The 18,536-nt window shown below is 48.5% G+C and overlaps 1 protein-coding gene across 1 annotated transcript in view; it reads left to right on the top strand.

The window, feature by feature from the left end:
- Positions 1-18,536, top strand: part of LOC138458195 (immunoglobulin lambda-1 light chain-like) — a 198,966-nt gene that overhangs the window by 89,813 nt on the left and 90,617 nt on the right. The window contains exons 3-4 of the mRNA XM_069607207.1: positions 5,064-5,402; positions 11,736-11,810. Coding sequence (XP_069463308.1) covers positions 5,064-5,402; positions 11,736-11,810 — 414 coding nt within the window. The remainder of the gene's footprint in view (positions 1-5,063; positions 5,403-11,735; positions 11,811-18,536) is intronic.

Raw genomic sequence — 18,536 nt, 5'->3', positions numbered from 1 at the left:
GGTCCAGCAAGGGCGTGATGAGGGGAATAGGGTACCGATCTTTCCTCGTGATAGCATTCAGGCGTCTATAGTCAACACATGGGCGTAGATCGCCTTCTTTTTTCGGCACAAAAAAGATAGGGCTGGCTGCAGGCGAGGTGGATGGTCGTATGTGCCCTAAGCTCAAGGACTTCCTAATGTACTCCTTGAGAGTCATTTCCTCGGATGGCGAGAGGGAATAGATCCGCCCCGTGGGAACCACTGTATCAGGGAGTAGATCGATAGGGCAATCGTACGGGCGATGTGGAGGCAGTGTTTCAGAGGAGCCACGATCAAAGACAGCTGCGAAATCTTGATAGACCTGGGGAACGTCTAGTGCCACTAACCCAACTACGTGTTCTGGTGGTGTATCTTGCGGATCCTGTACTGTAAGATGAGCTATAGCCTGGGCGGGATTGTCGCTGTGTGCGTCTGTGGGAAGACAGAAATGCTGGCAGACAGCCGACTCAAAATGAACCAAACCCAATTTCCAATCAATGAGGGGATTATGTTCCTGAAGCCAAGGGATTCCCAGGATGAGCCCAAACTGTGGCGTGGTGATAAGGTCAAAACTAATGGTCTCCCTATGTCTGGATTGTATTGTTAATAGCAAAGGGGCTGTTTGTTGTTTGACTGGGCCCGAAATCAAGGACGAGCCATCTACAGCCTGTACCGGTTCAGGCCTGGTCTTGGTCAAAAGGGGCAGGTTTAACAAACGGGCCAAGGAAATGTCGATAAAGTTTCCCGTGGCCCCAGAGTCAATTATCAGAGTAACAGGATGTGAAACGGACGCTGTGGGCTGTAGAGTGGCTTGTACATGAATGGGCCGGATACGCCCGAAAGAGGGTGTAGGGTTCGGGGTGTCTGTGGTATAGCTCGATCCCGTCCCCGGTACTATGATCGAGCTATCCGAAAACCCTGTGGCTTGTTTTTGGGACGACGTGGGCATTCCTTAACAAAATGACCTAGGGTGCCGCAGTAGTAGCAAGCGTTATCCGCCCTCCTGCGTTCCCTTTCCAAAGGGGATATCGGACTCCTGACCCCCCCGATCTGCATGGGTTCTTGGGAGGAGTCAGAAGAAGGAACTGTCATGGGAGAAGGGGAGGAGTGAGTGAAACCTGCTTCCGCTCTTCTTTCGGACCTACGTGCGTCCACCTGGAGTGACAAGTCAACCAGATCTTGGAATGCAGTGGGTAATGAGGGTACTACTGATAAGGCGTCCTTCATAGGGTTGCTGAGGCCCCTATAGAAGACGACTGCTTTCTTGCCCTCTGGCCAAGAGGTTTCAGCGGATAGCTGGTTAAAACGGGTTATGTATTCAATGAGAGAACCCCTACCCTGGCACAAATCCAGAAGTTCCAGATCTCGAGATTGGGCCTTGTGTCTAGTATCAAAAACCCTGGACATCTCGGTGACGAGGAGATCGAAATCATATAATGCCGGGTTATCGTTCTCCAATAAGGGGTTGGCCCATGCAGCGGCAATCCCAGCCAAATGGGAAAGGGTAAATGCCGCTTTCGTGGTGGAATCTGGAAAAGCCTGAGGCCGGCACAGGAAATGCAACTTGCATTGGTTTAGGAAGGTCCTAAATTTCTTGGGATCCCCGTGGTATCTCTCAGGGGCCGCCAATGGGAATGGAGTAGGTAGCATCATGGGAACGGGATTCTGGGGAACAATCGGAGGTGGAACAGGTCTAGAAACAGAGGGTGTGTCTCCGAATTCTACATCTGGGGGTAAAGGGTGTCTGGTACTTTGTATGTGGTCGAGACGTTGATGGATAGCCGTGTTGGCTGCCGCCATATCGGCTCGTAGCACTGTAATGGCTTGGACTATAGCAGACATGGGGTCTTCAGCGTTCCCCTCCATTGCTTACACGACTATAGGCTTCTCAGTCTGTTGAGACTTGAGTGTCGTGTAGGCAGTAGAGGCCTCCGTCCCCAAATGCCGCACAGGGAGAACTTAACGCAACTCTCTGTGCAGCCGTTGAGGTCACAGGCGAAGATGTTCGAATGTCCAAGTCCGGGAACGCGAACCTCGGGGACCCCACACTGCTGCAAGAAAATGCGGATTAAGTACCAAGCAAGAAACAGTACCTACAGTATTAGAATAACTGGAAAGGTCTTACCAGTCAGGGTCAAGGAGGGGATGAGGAACCTAGTGGAGAGGTCCGGGACCCACGTGGACGGCAGTACCCCAAGAGGAGTAGGCTCAGTTGTTCGCCTGTCAGCAGGAGCTGTGAAGCTGTGAAACTGTGAGGCAAGGAGTTCAAAGAACCAGGGTGCAAAAGGGTGATCCAGGAGGCAGTCCAATAACAGTCCGTGGTCGAGAGCCGTGTATCACTGTGCAAAGAAATCCGAAGGGGTAAATCCAAGAGGAGTCCAGTAAAGCAGGCCAGGTCGATTCTGTGAGTGATCCAAAGATGATTCAAAGTCCGTAGCGCCAAACAGAATGCAGAGCACAGCTGAGAAGCAACGAATACCCAGGTTTCCGGGTTTATGTACTCGCGCTTCTGGTCACGTGATGCGTGGCATGGTCACGTGATCGGGCAAGAGCATCACGTGACCTCACAGTCCCGCGATGCGGAAGCTCAGGGTTAGCCCTTCGCGATCCTATGCGCCAAGGCAATTGCCAATGTAGGAACGGCCGTAGTCTGACAGCCGTCCTATTACGGACCAGGCGCGGGTGTGCCCGCAAGACGTGTGTGAGTCCACGTGAGTCCCGGGGAAGGGGGGAAGTGAGAGAAGGGCGGGACTGGGGATGAGGGAGTGCCCTGGGGACCGCATGATGAGGGATCGTGACAACAGGTAAATGCATGAAATAACTTGAGTAAGGGCTTCCACAAAGAGCTGTATTCATTATCCCTGAGATACTGACTCCAGTGTTCTTAACGCACCGGATGACATGCAGCTGGCACTCCTTGCCCACTGCATTGACGATCTCTGCCCCAACTTTCAGTGCTGTTAACGATGACAACTCATTTTTAGGCTCCCTTCTGCCACCTCGTCTTTTTCTCTAATCTCTGACTGTCTGCTATCCAGGAATGGTGTGCTGCCAACGATCTCTGCCTTAATGACAGTAAAATTGAGATTCTCCTCATCGACACACCTGTTCCCTCCTTTCCCCGTCACTCTCTGGCTGGCCTCTCTTGGCCCTCTTCCTGCTCCCACCTTTGAGGCTAAAAACCTCGGGGTCATCTTCGATTCCACTCTTGCCTTCTCGGCTCACATCTCTGATGTCTCTAAGAAGTCACGCTACCAGCTGCACCTCCTCAGAGGTATTCTTTCTTTCCTCTCCTTCCCCTCGAAGCTCACTATCTCCAGAGCTCTGGTCCTCTCTAGGCTGGATTACTGCAAAAGCCCCTTTCTAAATCTGCCTGCTTCTACTCTCCGCCCTCTGCAACTCATTCAGAACAGGACTGCGAGAGGTGTCCTTGGCCTCAAGCCCAGGGAATTTATCTCTCTAGGACTGAAATATCTGCACTGGCTCCCAGTGGCTGCAAGGGTTAAGTTCAAAACCCTCTGCATTGTCCACAAGGCCTTCTGGGGCCTGGGGCCTCAATACCTTCAACTCTCTCTTCCTATTTATCTTCCTTCTCTAGCTCTTCACTCATCCGCATCCAACTCCCTCAGGGTCAGTCGCTTCTCCAAGCATGTTGATGGTAGATCTCTCTCTTCGGCAGGGGCCTCCATCTAGAACAGCCTCCCCGCCTCCCTGAAACTTGAGGAGAACCATCTCCGGTTCCAGAAGCACCTCAAGACCTTCCTCTTTGCTTCTGCTTTCTCTCCTCCTCTCCCCTGCTGAACTCCTGACTGAAACTGTACTGGTCACCTGGATACCCTCTGATCTCAGGCCCAGGTCCCCTCCCCCACCAGCTGCACACCTGCACTGCCTCCTGGGCAACCCCTGCACTTGGGGACTGTTTCTCTATCCCTACAGTCCCCATCAGCTCTTGACACTTGATGTCTGCACTTACTCCTGCACTTGCCACTAGCTGGCCACACTTTTACCTATTGTTTTATTAATTTTATTTATTCTTTATTGTTGATCCTATGTATTGCACTGTACCCTCCCTCCTGCCTCTGCACTTACCTTTTCCTCCCTCCCCTGCACTTGCGCAATCTTATTTTCTCCTGGCCTAGTAAGATCGTTGTCTGTCCTCCCTTTGTTCCCATCCCTTGCCTCGTCGCACCTTGAAACACTTGTGTACAGGCGCGTTATAAATGCCATATCATACCAATTGCACATAATTGTTTATAAAGTTATTCAAAAATGAACATTTGTTTCAGTGACAGAGTTGTTTTCTCTGCCTAACATTATGGGTAACAATCTGGTCCTCCCTGTCCATCGCACTTATCTGCCCTCCCCCCACTTTCCCCCGGCACCTGCCCACATTGGCCCCCGTTAGCACATGCTCACCCTCTCTTGGCACCCCACACCGGCACTTCACCCCCTCCCATTCCTTCCTCCTGCCCCCCCCCCCCCCCTCTGCACTTATCACTTTTTTCTTTGCACTTGCACGGTAGGATTGTCACAAGGACACTATAACCGTCATTGTTGTTCTCTCTTTCCTATGTCCCGCCCCCATTTTTTGTCTTGTGGAGCCTGGAAACACTTGTGTATAGGAGCCATACAAATGTCCAATAAATAAATAAATACAGTAAATCCTATGTCAGATGCGTGATCACTTCTTAAGTATCACAATGGTTGTGTTACTTTATCCTGGTACTACATTATTTCCTTAATTTTAAGTTGTATTTCAATGAACTAGTCTCGGGAGGATAGCTCAGGGGCAACATGCTCTGCAGAGCAACACTGGTTCAATCCCCAGGTACGTACTTAGAAACCTCTGGGTATTAAGCGCGTTATAAATAACCAATTAATAATAAAAAAATGAAGAGATTGCACACTGGTGGTGCAGCAGCATACTGCGATATGATATTTTATTTATATCGCGCTGATACACAAGTGTTTCATGTCATTGCTTAGTGTATGCTTCTTTATGCTTATGCTGTAATAATGCAAACAACTTTCATTTTCCCCCGCAGACACAATGGAGCTCAAGAAACCCAGGGTACACCTCTTCGACCCCTCACCTGAGGAAATCCTCCGACAGGCCCGGGCCACCGTCGTTTGTGTGGCCAATGACTTTCTCCCAGGCATCATTCGGATAAAATGGCTGGTGGACGGCTACCAGAACGACACAATCTGCGACGAGTTCCCACCCGTGAAGAATAAGGACGGAACCTTCAAGCAAGTCGGAAGCATAACCCTGGAGGCTGAGACCTGGGAGAAAGGGGCGGAGGTCCTCTGCCTTGTGGAACACGAGTCAGGAGCGCAGAGCGTCAAAACCAAGGGCAGGGCGGTGACCCGGAAGAACAAGCCAGGTCAGCCTCACTGGGAAAGCAAAGGCACCAACATTTTGCCCAAAAACCATCCTGCCAGGGAGTGGCAAAATGAGAAACTGGTAGCAATTGGTAGTTTACCTTCACTAGCAGAAAACTCCTAGTTCTGTGGCCATCTATTCCCTGCACTTGCGCGATCTGAATGACACAAGGCCTAGTAAGATCGTGGTTTGTGCTCCTTCTGGTTCCCTTTCCTTGTCTTGTCGCACCTAGAAACACTTTTGTGCAGGCGCGTTATAAATGACTTATCATATCATATCTTATCATATCATATATCATTCAATGGTTTATTCAACCATGCATATATACCAAACATTTAATAGTCAAAGGATGTCTGTGTAAACTCTGTCCACAAGCACGAAGACACAGTACATACAAAGCACCAGCCCCTTTGTACAGTGAGGCTAAAAAACAATAAATGGCAGCACACAGACCACAACAATGGGTAGCAACACACACACACAACAACAGCAAAGGATGAAACACACACACACAATCAAGCACACTGCAACAACAATGGGTCTCACCAACATATGGCAACACACACACTCACAACAACGCATGGCAGTGTGCACAATACAATCATAGGATAGTGGCACACATGGCCAGTTAGATTGCTATACCTTGGGCCTCATTCCGAGTAGGGCGGTGAGGGTTAACGGTCACTAGTAACGAGACTGGTGCCGTTAAACCCTTACCGCCCTACTATGAGTTCCCTTTGCGGGTCCTCCCTTAACGCCTGGTTTTTCCAAGCGTTAACGTCCCAATCACATGACAACTCACGGAGCGTACGTTTCGAAACACAACATCAGCAGTTTCAAGGTCAATCAGCGAATGCTGTGCAGACCCATCGAAGAATGTACTGCACGTTCCAAAGCCAAGATCTCAAATGCTACACTACTGGTCCAACCAGAGTGGGTTTCTAGAGTTATTAATAATGGGCCTCATTACACGGTAGGCGGTAGCCATGGTTCTATTAGCACCATGGCTACCCCTTACCGCCTTCTGGGTCCGGGTTGGCGGTATGGGGACTTACCGGGTCATTCTGACCCTTGGAGACCCGGTAAGTCCCCATGCCAAATACCATTCCCATTTGAGCCTCCCTCAGAATGGCAGTCCTGTCCTCCTTCCTCTCCCTTTGCAGTGCAAATGGCTGTCAAAAGGGAAGCAGCACCTTCCTGGCTCCATAGGACCCCCTGTGGGGACACCTCACACCCAGTGACTATGATAATCCCGAGCAGCTGCTCCCTATCACTGGACGCACAGCCCTTAATTTGAGATGAATAAAGCATACCTTTTTTTGCCCTGATTCCATTATTTAGCTGTTGGACAAAGCTTTGAAAAGAGCTTGGCAAGAGAGCATTGACTATCAATGGGCCAGAGAGACCCCAGACCTGAGATTGCAGTCTCACTGGACTGACCAGCCCACGCCCCCATCCAAACTCGTTTTCTTTCACTTCTGCCCCTTTAGGCCAAGGAGTGGAACGCCCTGCTATATGGGGCCCTTTGAGGAATCCACACTCCACCTTTTAACTTTCCTGATCCTCATTTCATCACGAGAAATCCCATGTAGGGTTGCTGCATCATTTGAAATAGAAAGTATGGAGAGGTCTCAACAACTGTTGCGTGGTGGGCGGCCATTTTGATTATTGGCCTGGGGCTGTATGCATCGTGTGAGAGGAGTTTGGGAGACAGCAGGGTAGATCCCTGGGAGAAACAACCAGGGAATGAATTTGGCCCATCCTAATCACCTGGCGCATGCCCAACAAGTGGTGTCTTCTGCCCTGTTCAGCAAAGGTCCCAGCTGGCCAGTGAGCAAAGCACTTGAGCAAGTTAGATTGAGGTTTACAGTGTCTCACAGCCTGACAACTACCATACTAAGGAAAGTAAAATGTGATGGGGGTCTCCATATGTCAAGCAGACATTGCCCGGAACCAAGAGATCTTGCTCACCAAAAGCCCCTAGCCTGTAGACTATGACAATGAGTGTCAATGAGTGTCATCTCCAGACGGTCCACTTCCCCCATTTGCCACTCCCGGATCCTTTTTGTACGTGGGATACGATGTATCTATCTGAGTGGGATAGACCAATAGTAGGAGTGCAGAAAGGAGGCAAGTGTCTGGATACAACTGTGCATGGTAATAGCACTAGGGCAAAGTTTTCCCTAGGGTAAATCCCTATTCTTTTAATGCATTGTTGCGCCAGGGCAAAGTTTGCACGATTGCAAATAGAGAATTGAAATAGCACTGGGGACACTTTGCACTGGTGTAAACATGCCTTGAAAGCATGTTTTTTGGATTAGGGAAATGTCCTCGTTCACATCTCCCCGTTCTTCGGCAGCCGATGATATCATGGATAAACAGAGCTGTTCATGTATGGTGTTCATGTATGCACATGGCCATCTATCGTCCGTCGAGGAGTTCTGTTCATGGTATCGTTATCCGTGAGATGCCATGAATCTCAATCATTGCGTCCATGATAAAGGACCGACGAACACAGCTGCTCACTGTCAAATGAGGACCACATTGAGATGCCTTCAATATAATTTAGCCATGGTTTACCCAGTACCCAAGGACATGAGTCTTTGAATGTGTACATCTCTTTGTTCATGGATAGTTATTAGGTGGTGGGTGTTAATGTTTGGGAGGAAAAGGTGTATTTCTTTTAACAATAGTGTTCTAGTTTCTGTTCCTCAGCATCCCTCAAAGGAACCCCAACTCCAGAACCGACCCCTCCTAAAATTAAGATTAATTTCAGCCTAACACCAAAAACCTCCAACCCTAAAAACTAGTTAAACCAAGCATAATCAGTTCAAAATGTAACTAGGTTGCATACATCGTATTCAATGCAGGGGAAAATGTTCACTACTATTAGTATAGTGTGCGTTCTGGTCCCCAGGCATGAGTCTATTTGCATACCCACAATCCTTTGCACAATAGAGCAAATAAGGTCAATTATGCTCTCATTCCCATATAAAAGAGGACTTCACAAGGGCCAAGAAGCCTTCTCCAGTAAAATACAAAAGGCCAGGGAGGCCATACGAACATCTCAGGCTAATAGCCAAAATCTAACAAAATAGAGTAGGCCCATCCTCCCACAAAATAACCAGGAACTTTTGAAGTTCAACCCCATCACAGAGGGGGATATGGAAGGAATTCTAACATCAATGAGACCAACATCATGTGCAGAAAACCTCTTACCTTCCAAAATAATACTTGATAACAAGGAAATATTTTCACTCCTGTTTGTTAGAATGGTGAACACATCTTTTAGAGACAGGAATGTTCCCGAAATCAATAAGACAGTAGCCATTACACCACTGGTAAAAAAAATGCCCAAAAGCTTCATCTCCCAATCTGCCACTGCAGCCAGACTTAATCTCCTCATCATCAGAAAATAAGAAATCTTCTTCCCTTCAACACTGCTAAGCACCTAATCCCCTCTTTACTACTCTCTTGATCTTACCACGGTGACTGTCTACCCTATAGCCTTCCTAAATATGCTTTTTCACCTCCCGATAGGGTCCTCAACTTTGCTGTCCATACACTCTTCAACCTTCCCCGCTTCACCTCCTCCTCCCCAGCCAGGTTATCTATGAGATGGAGGGCAAAGTATAAACTCATTCATGTCATCTTCAGAACTATGCATGGACGCCCTCCGGCATATCTATTGACCCATCCCACTCCCGACTCGCCCCTCACTCCCTACGATCATCCTTGGCTCACCTCCTTGCCACCTCCCGTGCCCTTTGCACTCCATCTCGCGTCTGCTCTCTTCCTCTTCTCGCTCCCTTACTCTGGGTTGCTATTCCTCTTGGTACTATCCCCACATTGTCCTAGCTCTCCTCTTCACTGAACAACCACTTGCATAGCATTCTACGCCGACACATGTCCCTGTTCTCTTCTCCCCCTGCCTCTCTACGACAACCCCATGGCACTTATCCATCACCTCTTCATCCTAAAACATTGCACTTCCTCCACTATGCCGTTCCTATGTCATACTCTACTGTCCTTGTCCCTGGTTCGTGTTTCTCCCTCCCCTGTATCATCTAGTCTTCTATCCACATCCTCTCACCCATTGTTAAGGACACTGGTCCTCTGATCTGTAAATCAATGTTAAAAAGATTTATAAGCATTTCTGCACCAAAAATGCACTGTTTATCTGTCATATTTATTAAATAATATAAATAAATAAAAAGTTGCAGTCTCTTAGAAACCAGAGTTGGAAGAGCGGGCAGACAGCCATAGTTAGGCACCGCTGTGGGTCTCCTTTCCACAGGCCACTGTTGCCGCAGGAAGGTCCACGCGATCAGCACATCAAGTCTGAGGTTTCTTCTGACTCGGTGCCAAACATGGTTCTAGATTAAAACCTTCCTCTTTGCTTCTGCTTTCACAACCTCTCTCCCTTACTCAGCTGGGGCCTCCCTCTGGAACAGCCTCCCTGCCTCCCTGAAACTTGAGGAGAACCATCTCTGGTTCCGGAAGCACCGTAAAACCTTCCTCTTTGCTTCTGCTTTCTCTCCCCCTCTCCCCTGCTAAATACCTGATTGAAACTGCATTGAATCTGCACTGGGCCACTCTCACTGTTCTCGGTCCCTGGCCCAGGCACTTGCCCCCTGCTCTGCTTCCTTGGCAACCCCTGCACTGCGGGACTGTCTCTGTATCCCTACAGCCCCTCTCCCAGCACTTTTCTGCACTTACCTTGCACTTGCCACCAGCTGGCCCTTATTATTTATCTTGTTATGCTACTACCCCTGTACTGCACTTTCCCCTCTCCCTTTCCCCTTGCACTTTCCCTTCCCCTCTTTCCATGCACTTGCGCGATCTGAATAACACCTGGCCTAGTAAGATTGTTGTCTGTCTTCCCTTTCTCCCCCCTCCCTGCCTTGTCGCGCCTTGAAACACTTGTGTATAGGCGCGTTATAAATGTTATATCATATTATATCATTAGTGAAATACGCGCAAGACATCTCGAGAGATATTTGAGGGTGAGATGCAGCATAACACTACACCAAGCAGTCTCTCCTTCTGCGAACAAAGTGGCTCTTGGAATCTCCACTGCGTGGGCAACAAGCATGCCCACGAATGTAGGGAAATCATTGGCAAAGCAATAGGTCTGGCTCTGTGAAATTGTATGTGTGTTTCGAGGTGGTGGGAACAGGTGGGCACGCAGGGCGGCAAGTAAAGGAGGTGGGGAATGAGCCCAGGGGGAGGAATATCAGGGAAAGGAGCACAGGGGCTGTGTGTGTGGAATGACCTGACACTTAACAGTTTGCTACTGATAATTAACTATTGAATATACCAGACTCTCTAACCTGCTCAGGGCAGTGGGGCGGCGGGAAGGAGCGGTCCGGGGGGAGGAGCACTGGAGGTAGAAGAAGCTGAGAAAAGAGGGAACAGGGACCACTGGTGAGGGTCTGGGGGACAGAAGGCGCACCTGGGAAATATAGCACTGGAGGGACGGAGCGCTAGAGAGAGGCCATGAGGAGTAATGGCGGTGGGAAGGAACACTGGGACCTGCATGAGCACTACAGACACTGAGTTAGAAGGAGCACCAAAGGGATGGAAGGAGAAGTTGTGAAGGATCATGAGGAGCAGTGAACTGTAACAAGCAGTGCAAAGGGAGGGTAGAAAGGAGTATGCATGGTGCAGAAGTGTGGGAAAAGGAGCAGTGATGGGGAAATGAGTACTGGGAAAGGGATCATTTTACCTGCGCCTGCCCAGCTTCTTTCCCCAGTTGTGCTTTGGTATGTCAAGGGGAGGAAATCTGGCTGCTGCAGTAGGAGTTGTTTGTATGCCTTTCTTTATGTTTATTGTTCATGCACCAAGAACAGCTTGTCTTTGTTTTGGCTGATGGGTATTTCGGGCAGCCATCTTGGAGGGTACAAAATCAAACATAACTAAATGGGGTACACACCTCTCACTGCCACCCTCATGCGCCTCACCTTTGCATAAACAGATGAACTCCTGCTGCAGCCCATGGTCTCTGCAATGTCATGCCAACGATGCGCTTAGCAGGTGCAGATAGTGAAGAGGGGCTAAACGTGGAACTGCAAATGGAGAATGGCCATGTGCTAGGTCATCACAATTGCGCAAAGTCGAGGTGCACCAAACCATTGAAAATTACATGAGCCTTTGCTGGCTATTTACTGGGCTGGAGAATCCATGTGAGGTTGGTATAGAACAGACATGGCGTTCTCTCTAGTTAGAAGGGTGGAGAGGTACTTCTGCCACCTGTGAGAGCTGATAATGACCCTGGTCTGTGCAAAGCACTGCCTCCTGACTGTGCTCACTTAACCTTCTCTTCTTTTTCCAGGATGCACACAGGACACGCCTCCCGAGGAGCTGACATCATTTGGGAATGCCACCTCTGGGAAGGACTCTGCCCTTGGTATGCTTCCTCTTTCATACAACTCTACAGTCTTTACCTGAGGTTCTCGTACCCCTCTGCATTATAAGCCAACCCCTTCATGCGCACATGCCCGCCCTTAACCCAGATCCCAGCCTACAAATGATTTTTTGATTATTACTTCTACGCCAATAATATAGCCTTATAGATTGAGGGAGTGGCCATTATCGTGGGATAATGCACCGCCACCAAGTTATGGCCTAAGGCAAAGCCCAAGCAATAACGACCCCTCTCGAGGTCTGTAAGGCTATTAGTACATGGTGGTGGTAGCAATACATGTTTTGGAGTTTTGGTGGTGAAGTAAAATATGTTTACTTAAGTATGAGTAAAATATAAGACTGGGTTAAGAAATTAAATGTGGTTTTATTTTGTAGTATTTATTTAAATAGCATTGTTGTCTTCATAAGTTAAGCATTTTAATTGCAACTTGGTTGAACTGGAACTGATGTAACATACGTAAGCATTGGGTGTCATGTAAAAGTAAAATGTTTCCCTGTAAGAAAGAGAACACTTTTTCTAAAATGTTAGCTTTCTCTTTCATATTTTAAATGGCATGGTGCAGCCCAAAAAAAGGTTCTCCATGAGGGCAAGTTTCTTGTTGAAAGATATCTTTCATGGAAATTGCATTGTTGTTTCCCTGTCGGCTTCTGAATCCAGTACTTATTGACTGCACTCTAAACATTCTGATTGGCTGAGAGAAGGTCAATAAATATCTCCATGTTCTAATTAAGCAATATGCCCATAGCGGCATATTAACAAAGGCCCCAGGGGATTACCAGAGTCAGTAATGCCTCCACTGCGAGGTGCATATTGCTATTAGTACCCCGGCCTGCAATATCTGCGTGACCGGGGCACTAAAAGCATTTTTCTGTCCTGAAACGCCAAGAAAACAGCCAAGAAAATGGCTGCCAGGAAAGAGAAAACAGAGTCCGTTTTCCCTTTCCATGGCAAACATCGGGAGCAGACGCGCTGGGAACAGTAGAGCTCCCAGCGCGTCCGCTCCCGAAAAAAAAAAGAAGTAGAAGGTAAGAGGGGTTGGGAGGGCGGAAGAGAGGGAGGGGAAGGAAAAAAAAAACATACCTGCGTCCCCGGTGGGGGACGAAGGAAGCCTCCAGCCGTGTGGATGCACAGAGCAGGGACGTAGGAGCAAGAAGGTAAGTGGGGTGGGGAGGGCAGAGCAGAGGGAGGGAAGGGGAAGAAAAAAAAATAGCTTACCTGAGTCCCCGGCGGGGGGCAAAGAAAAATTCTCAGCCGTGGGGAGGCTCGGAGCGGGGATGGCCCCGCTTCAAGCCTCCTCATTGGCTATGGGGCTGCCACGCCCCCCGAAGAGGACAAGGCAGCTGGAATCTTGGCCGAGAATCGAAGGATTGACTCTCGCTGGGTACTAATTCTATTTATCATTATCCTGTTCGTCCATATTTTTTCTCGGAAAGATTCATTGCCTGTTCAGTTCCTCTAGAATATTTCTGTAAAGCTCTAACTAAATCTTTCTGATGCACTTTGGGGCCTGGTCTGTGCTATATAGAACTGCATTTGTTATTGTTATTGTTATTTTGCATTTATATAGCGCCTTATATACCATTGGTATGGTCTGAAGGCGCTGGTAGGTTGAACGCCCTTGGGAACCGAAGTTCAGATCAGTAAAGAGGGTAGAGAGAGTCAAAGGTGCGTGTGAGCACCGGGTATGTGTGCAGCTCGTGCGGGATCCATGTGATAGCTGCTTCTTAGCGGTAGGTGTGGTGGTCGAGAGATCAGGAGTATGTGTCCGTTCTGGCAGGATTTATCCAGACTGGATGTGGCTGCATTAGGCCTGAGAAGAACACCTGGCTGGGGGGTGTGTAACCAGCAGTGATGTGGAGTGAGCGGCAGATGTTGGTATGAGAACAGTTATACCGAATGGTGTCATAGTATCTCTGTGTTCTAGTTGAGTGGTGATGTAAAGGAGAGAGTAAGCATGGTGGTGAGATATGATGGGATATATGCACTTTCAAATGTCTACGCACTCACTCCCTCTAGGCACTCTCCGCTTCTATGCACTCACCCCCTCTACCCACACACCCGGTCTACCCACACATCCCCTCTACCCACACACCCCTTCTACCCACACACCCCTTCTACCCACACACCCCTTCTACCGTCTCGCCCCATCTATGCACTCGCCCCCTCTACGCACTCATCCCCTCTACGCACTCATCCCCTCTACGCACTCGTGTGCTCCCCGCACTCATCATCTTTAAGCAATCGCGTTTTCATGCAACCAGCAGCAATATCAAGTTCTATATATTCATCTCTTCACTCCTCTGTTTTATACATTCATCCGTTCTATACACTTATCCACTCCTCCGCTATATGCACTCATCTGCTCTATCCACTGATCAACTCATCCGCTCTATCCACTCATCCGCTCTATCTACTCCTCCGCTCTATCCACTTATCCGCTCTATCCACTCATCTGCTCTATCCACACATCCGTTCTATCCACTCTATCCATTCATCCGCTCTATCTACTCGTCCCCTCGATTTACTCATCGTCTCTATCTGCTCTATCCACTCGTCCGCTCTACCCACTCGTCCGCTCTATCCACTCGTCCATACACTTATCCACTTCTCCGCTCTATCCACTCATCAACTCATCTGCTCTATCCATTCATCCGCTCTATCCACTCATCTACTCATCCGCTCTATGCACACATCTGTTCTATCCACTCCATCCAGTCATCCGCTCTATCTACTCATCCGCTCTATTTACGCATCCGCTCTATCTACTCATCTGCTCTATCTACTCATCTGCTCTATCTACTCGTCCGCTCTATCTACTCATCTGCTCATCCGCTCTATGCACACATCCGTTCTATCCAATCTATCCAGTCGTCCGCTCTGTCTGCTCATCCGCTCTATCTACTCATCCGCTCTATCTACTCATCCGCTCAGTTTACTCATCCTCTATCCACTCGTCCGCTCTATCCACTCGTCCGCTCATCCACTCATCCATACACTTATCCACTCCTCCGCTCTATCCACTCATCCGCTCTATCCACTCATGCCCTCTATGCACACATCCGTTCTATCCACTCTATCTACTCATCCGCTCTATCCACTAATCCGCTCTATCTACTCATCCGCTCTATCTACTCGGCCGCTCTATCTACTCATCTGCACTATCTACTCATCCTTTCTGTACACTTTATCCACTCATACGCTCTATCCACTCATCCTCTCTGTACACTTTATCCACTCATCCGTTCTATCCCCTCATCCGCTCTATCCACTCATCCGCTCTATCCACTCGTCCACTCATCTGTTCTATCCACTCTATTCACTCATCACTCATCCGTTCTATCCACTCATCCACTCATCCATTCTATCCACTCATCCACTCACCCACTCATGCACTCATCCGTTTTATCCTTTCATCCACTCACCCATTCATCCACTCATCCACTCATCCGTTCTATCCACTCTATCTACTCATCCACTCATCCGCTCTATCCATTCATCCACTCATCCATACTATCAACTCATCCACACTATCCACTCATCCACACTATCCACTCATCCGCTCTATCACTCATCCACTCTATCCACTCATACTTTCTGAACCCTTTATTCACTCATCCGCTCTATCTACTCATCCTCTCTGTACGCTCTATCCACTCATCCGCTCTATCCACTCATCTACTCACCCACTCAACTGTTCTATCCGCTCTATTCACTCATCACTCATCCGTTCTATCCTTTCATCCACTCATCCATTCATCTGTTCTATCCGCTCTATCTACTCATCCCCTCTATCCATTCATCCACTCATCCATACTATCCACTCATCCACTCATCCGCACTATTGACTCATCCGCACTATTGACTCATCCGCACTATCGACTCATCCGCTCTATCCACTCATCCGCTCTATCTACTATTCTGCTCTATCCACTCATCCGCTCTATCCACTCATCTACTCACCCACTCAACTGTTCTATCCGCTCTATTCACTCATCACTCATCCGTTCTATCCTTTCATCCACTCATCCATTCATCTGTTCTATCCGCTCTATCTACTCATCCCCTCTAGCCATTCATCCAGTCATCCGTACTATCCACTCATCCGCACTATCGACTCATCCACACTATCGACTCCTCCGCACTATCGACTCACCCGCTCTATCCACTCATCCGCTCTAGCCACTCATCCGTTCTATCCGCTATATCCACTCATCCGCTTTATCCACTCATCCGCTCTATCCACTCGTCCGCTCTACCCACTCATCCACTCATCTACTCATCCGCTCTATGCACACATCCGTTCTATCTAATCTATCCAGTCGTCCACTCTGTCTGCTCATCCGCTCTATCTACTCATCCGCTCTATCTACTCATCCGCTCAGTCTACTCATCCTCTCTATCCACTCGTCCGCTCTATCCACTCGTCCGCTCATCCACTCATCCATACACTTATCCACTCCTCCGCTCTATCCACTCATCCGCTCTATCCACTCATCCCCTCTATTCACACATCTGTTCTATCCACTCTGTCTAGTCATCCGCTCTATCCACTCATCCGCTCTATCTACTCATCCTTTCTGTACACTTTATCCACTCATACGCTCTATCCACTCATCCGCTCTATCTACTCATCCTTTCTGTACACTTTATCCACTCATACGCTCTATCCACTCATCCTCTCTGTACACTTTATCCACTCATCCGTTCTATCCCCTCATCCGCTCTATCCACTCATCCGTTCTATCCACTCGTCCACTCATCTGTTCTATCCACTCTTTTCACTCATCACTCATCCGTTCTATCCACTCATCCACTCATCCGTTCTATCCACTCATCCACTCACCCACTCATGCACTCATCTGTTTTATCCTTTCATCCACTCACCCATTCATCCACTCATCCACTCATCCGTTCTATCCACTCTATCTACTCATGCACTCATCCGCTCTATCAATTCATCCACTCATCCATACTATCAACTCATCCACACTATCCACTCATCCACACTATCCACTCATCCGCTCTATCACTCATCCGCTCTATCCACTGATACTTTATGAACACTTTATTCAGTCATCCGCTCTATCTACTCATCCTCTCTGTACGCACTATCCACTTATCCGCTCTATCCACTCATCTACTCACCCACTCAACTGTTCTATCCGCTCTATTCACTCATCACTCATCAGTTCTATCCTTTCATCCACTCATCCATTCATCTGTTCTATCCGCTCTATCTACTCATCCCCTCTATCCATTCATCCACTCATCCGTACTATCCACTCATCCACTCATCCGCACTATCGACTCATCCGCACTATTGACTCATCCGCACTATCGACTCATCCGCTCTATCCACTCATCCGCTCTATCCACTCATCCGTTCTATCCGCTATATCCACTCAGCCGCTTTATCCACTCATCCGCTCTATCCACTCGTCCGCTCTACCCACTCGTCCACTCATCTACTCATCCGCTCTATGCACACATCCGTTCTATCTAATCTATCCAGTCGTCCGCTCTGTCTGCTCATCCGCTCTATCTACTCATCCGCTCTATCTACTCATCCGCTCAGTCTACTCATCCTCTCTATCCACTCGTCCGCTCTATCCACTCATCCGCTCATCCACTCATCCATACACTTATCCACTCCTCCACTCTATCCACTCATCTGCTCTATCCACTCATCCATCTATGCACACATCCGTTCTATCCACTCTATCCACTCATCCGCTCTATCCACTCATCCGCTCTATCTACTCATCCGCTCTATCTACTCGTCCGCTCTATCTACTCATCTGCACTATCTACTCATCCTTTCTGTACACTTTATCCACTCATCTGTTCTATCCCCTCATCTGCTCTATCCACTCATCCGCTCTATCCACTCGTCCACACATCTGTTCTATCCACTCTATTCACTCATCACTCATCCTTTCTATCCACTCATCCACTCACCCACTCATGCACTCATCCGTTTTATCCTTTCATCCACTCATCCATTCATCCACTCTATCCATTCATCCATACTATCAACTCATCCACACTATCCACTCATCCACACTATCCACTCATCCGCTCTATCACTCATCCGCTCTATCTACTCATCCTCTCTGTACGCTCTATCCACTCATCCGCTGTATCCACTCATCTACTCACCCACTCAACTGTTCTATCCGCTCTATTCACTCATCACTCATCCGTTCTATCCTTTCATCCACTCATCCATTCATCTGTTGTATCCGCACTATCGACTCATCCACACTATCGACTCCTCCGCACTATCGATTCACCCGCTCTATCCACTCATCCGCTCTAGCCACTCATCCGTTCTATCCGCTATATCCACTCATCCGCTTTATCCACTCATCCGCTCTATCCACTCGTCCGCTCTACCCACTCGTCCACTCATCTACTCATCCGCTCTATGCACACATCCGTTCTATCTAATCTATCCAGTCGTCCACTCTGTCTGCTCATCCGCTCTATCTACTCATCCGCTCTATCTACTCATCCGCTCAGTCTACTCATCCTCTCTATCCACTCGTCCGCTCTATCCACTCGTCCGCTCATCCACTCATCCATACACTTATCCACTCCTCCGCTCTATCCACTCATCCGCTCTATCCACTCATCCCCTCTATTCACACATCTGTTCTATCCACTCTGTCTAGTCATCCGCTCTATCCACTCATCCGCTCTATCTAC

This window comes from Ambystoma mexicanum, chromosome 1p, assembly GCF_040938575.1.
Source record: "Ambystoma mexicanum isolate Mex_15411 chromosome 1p, UKY_AmexF1_1, whole genome shotgun sequence".
Taxonomy (NCBI): domain Eukaryota; kingdom Metazoa; phylum Chordata; class Amphibia; order Caudata; family Ambystomatidae; genus Ambystoma; species Ambystoma mexicanum.
This window is presented reverse-complemented; position numbering and strand designations above follow the sequence as displayed.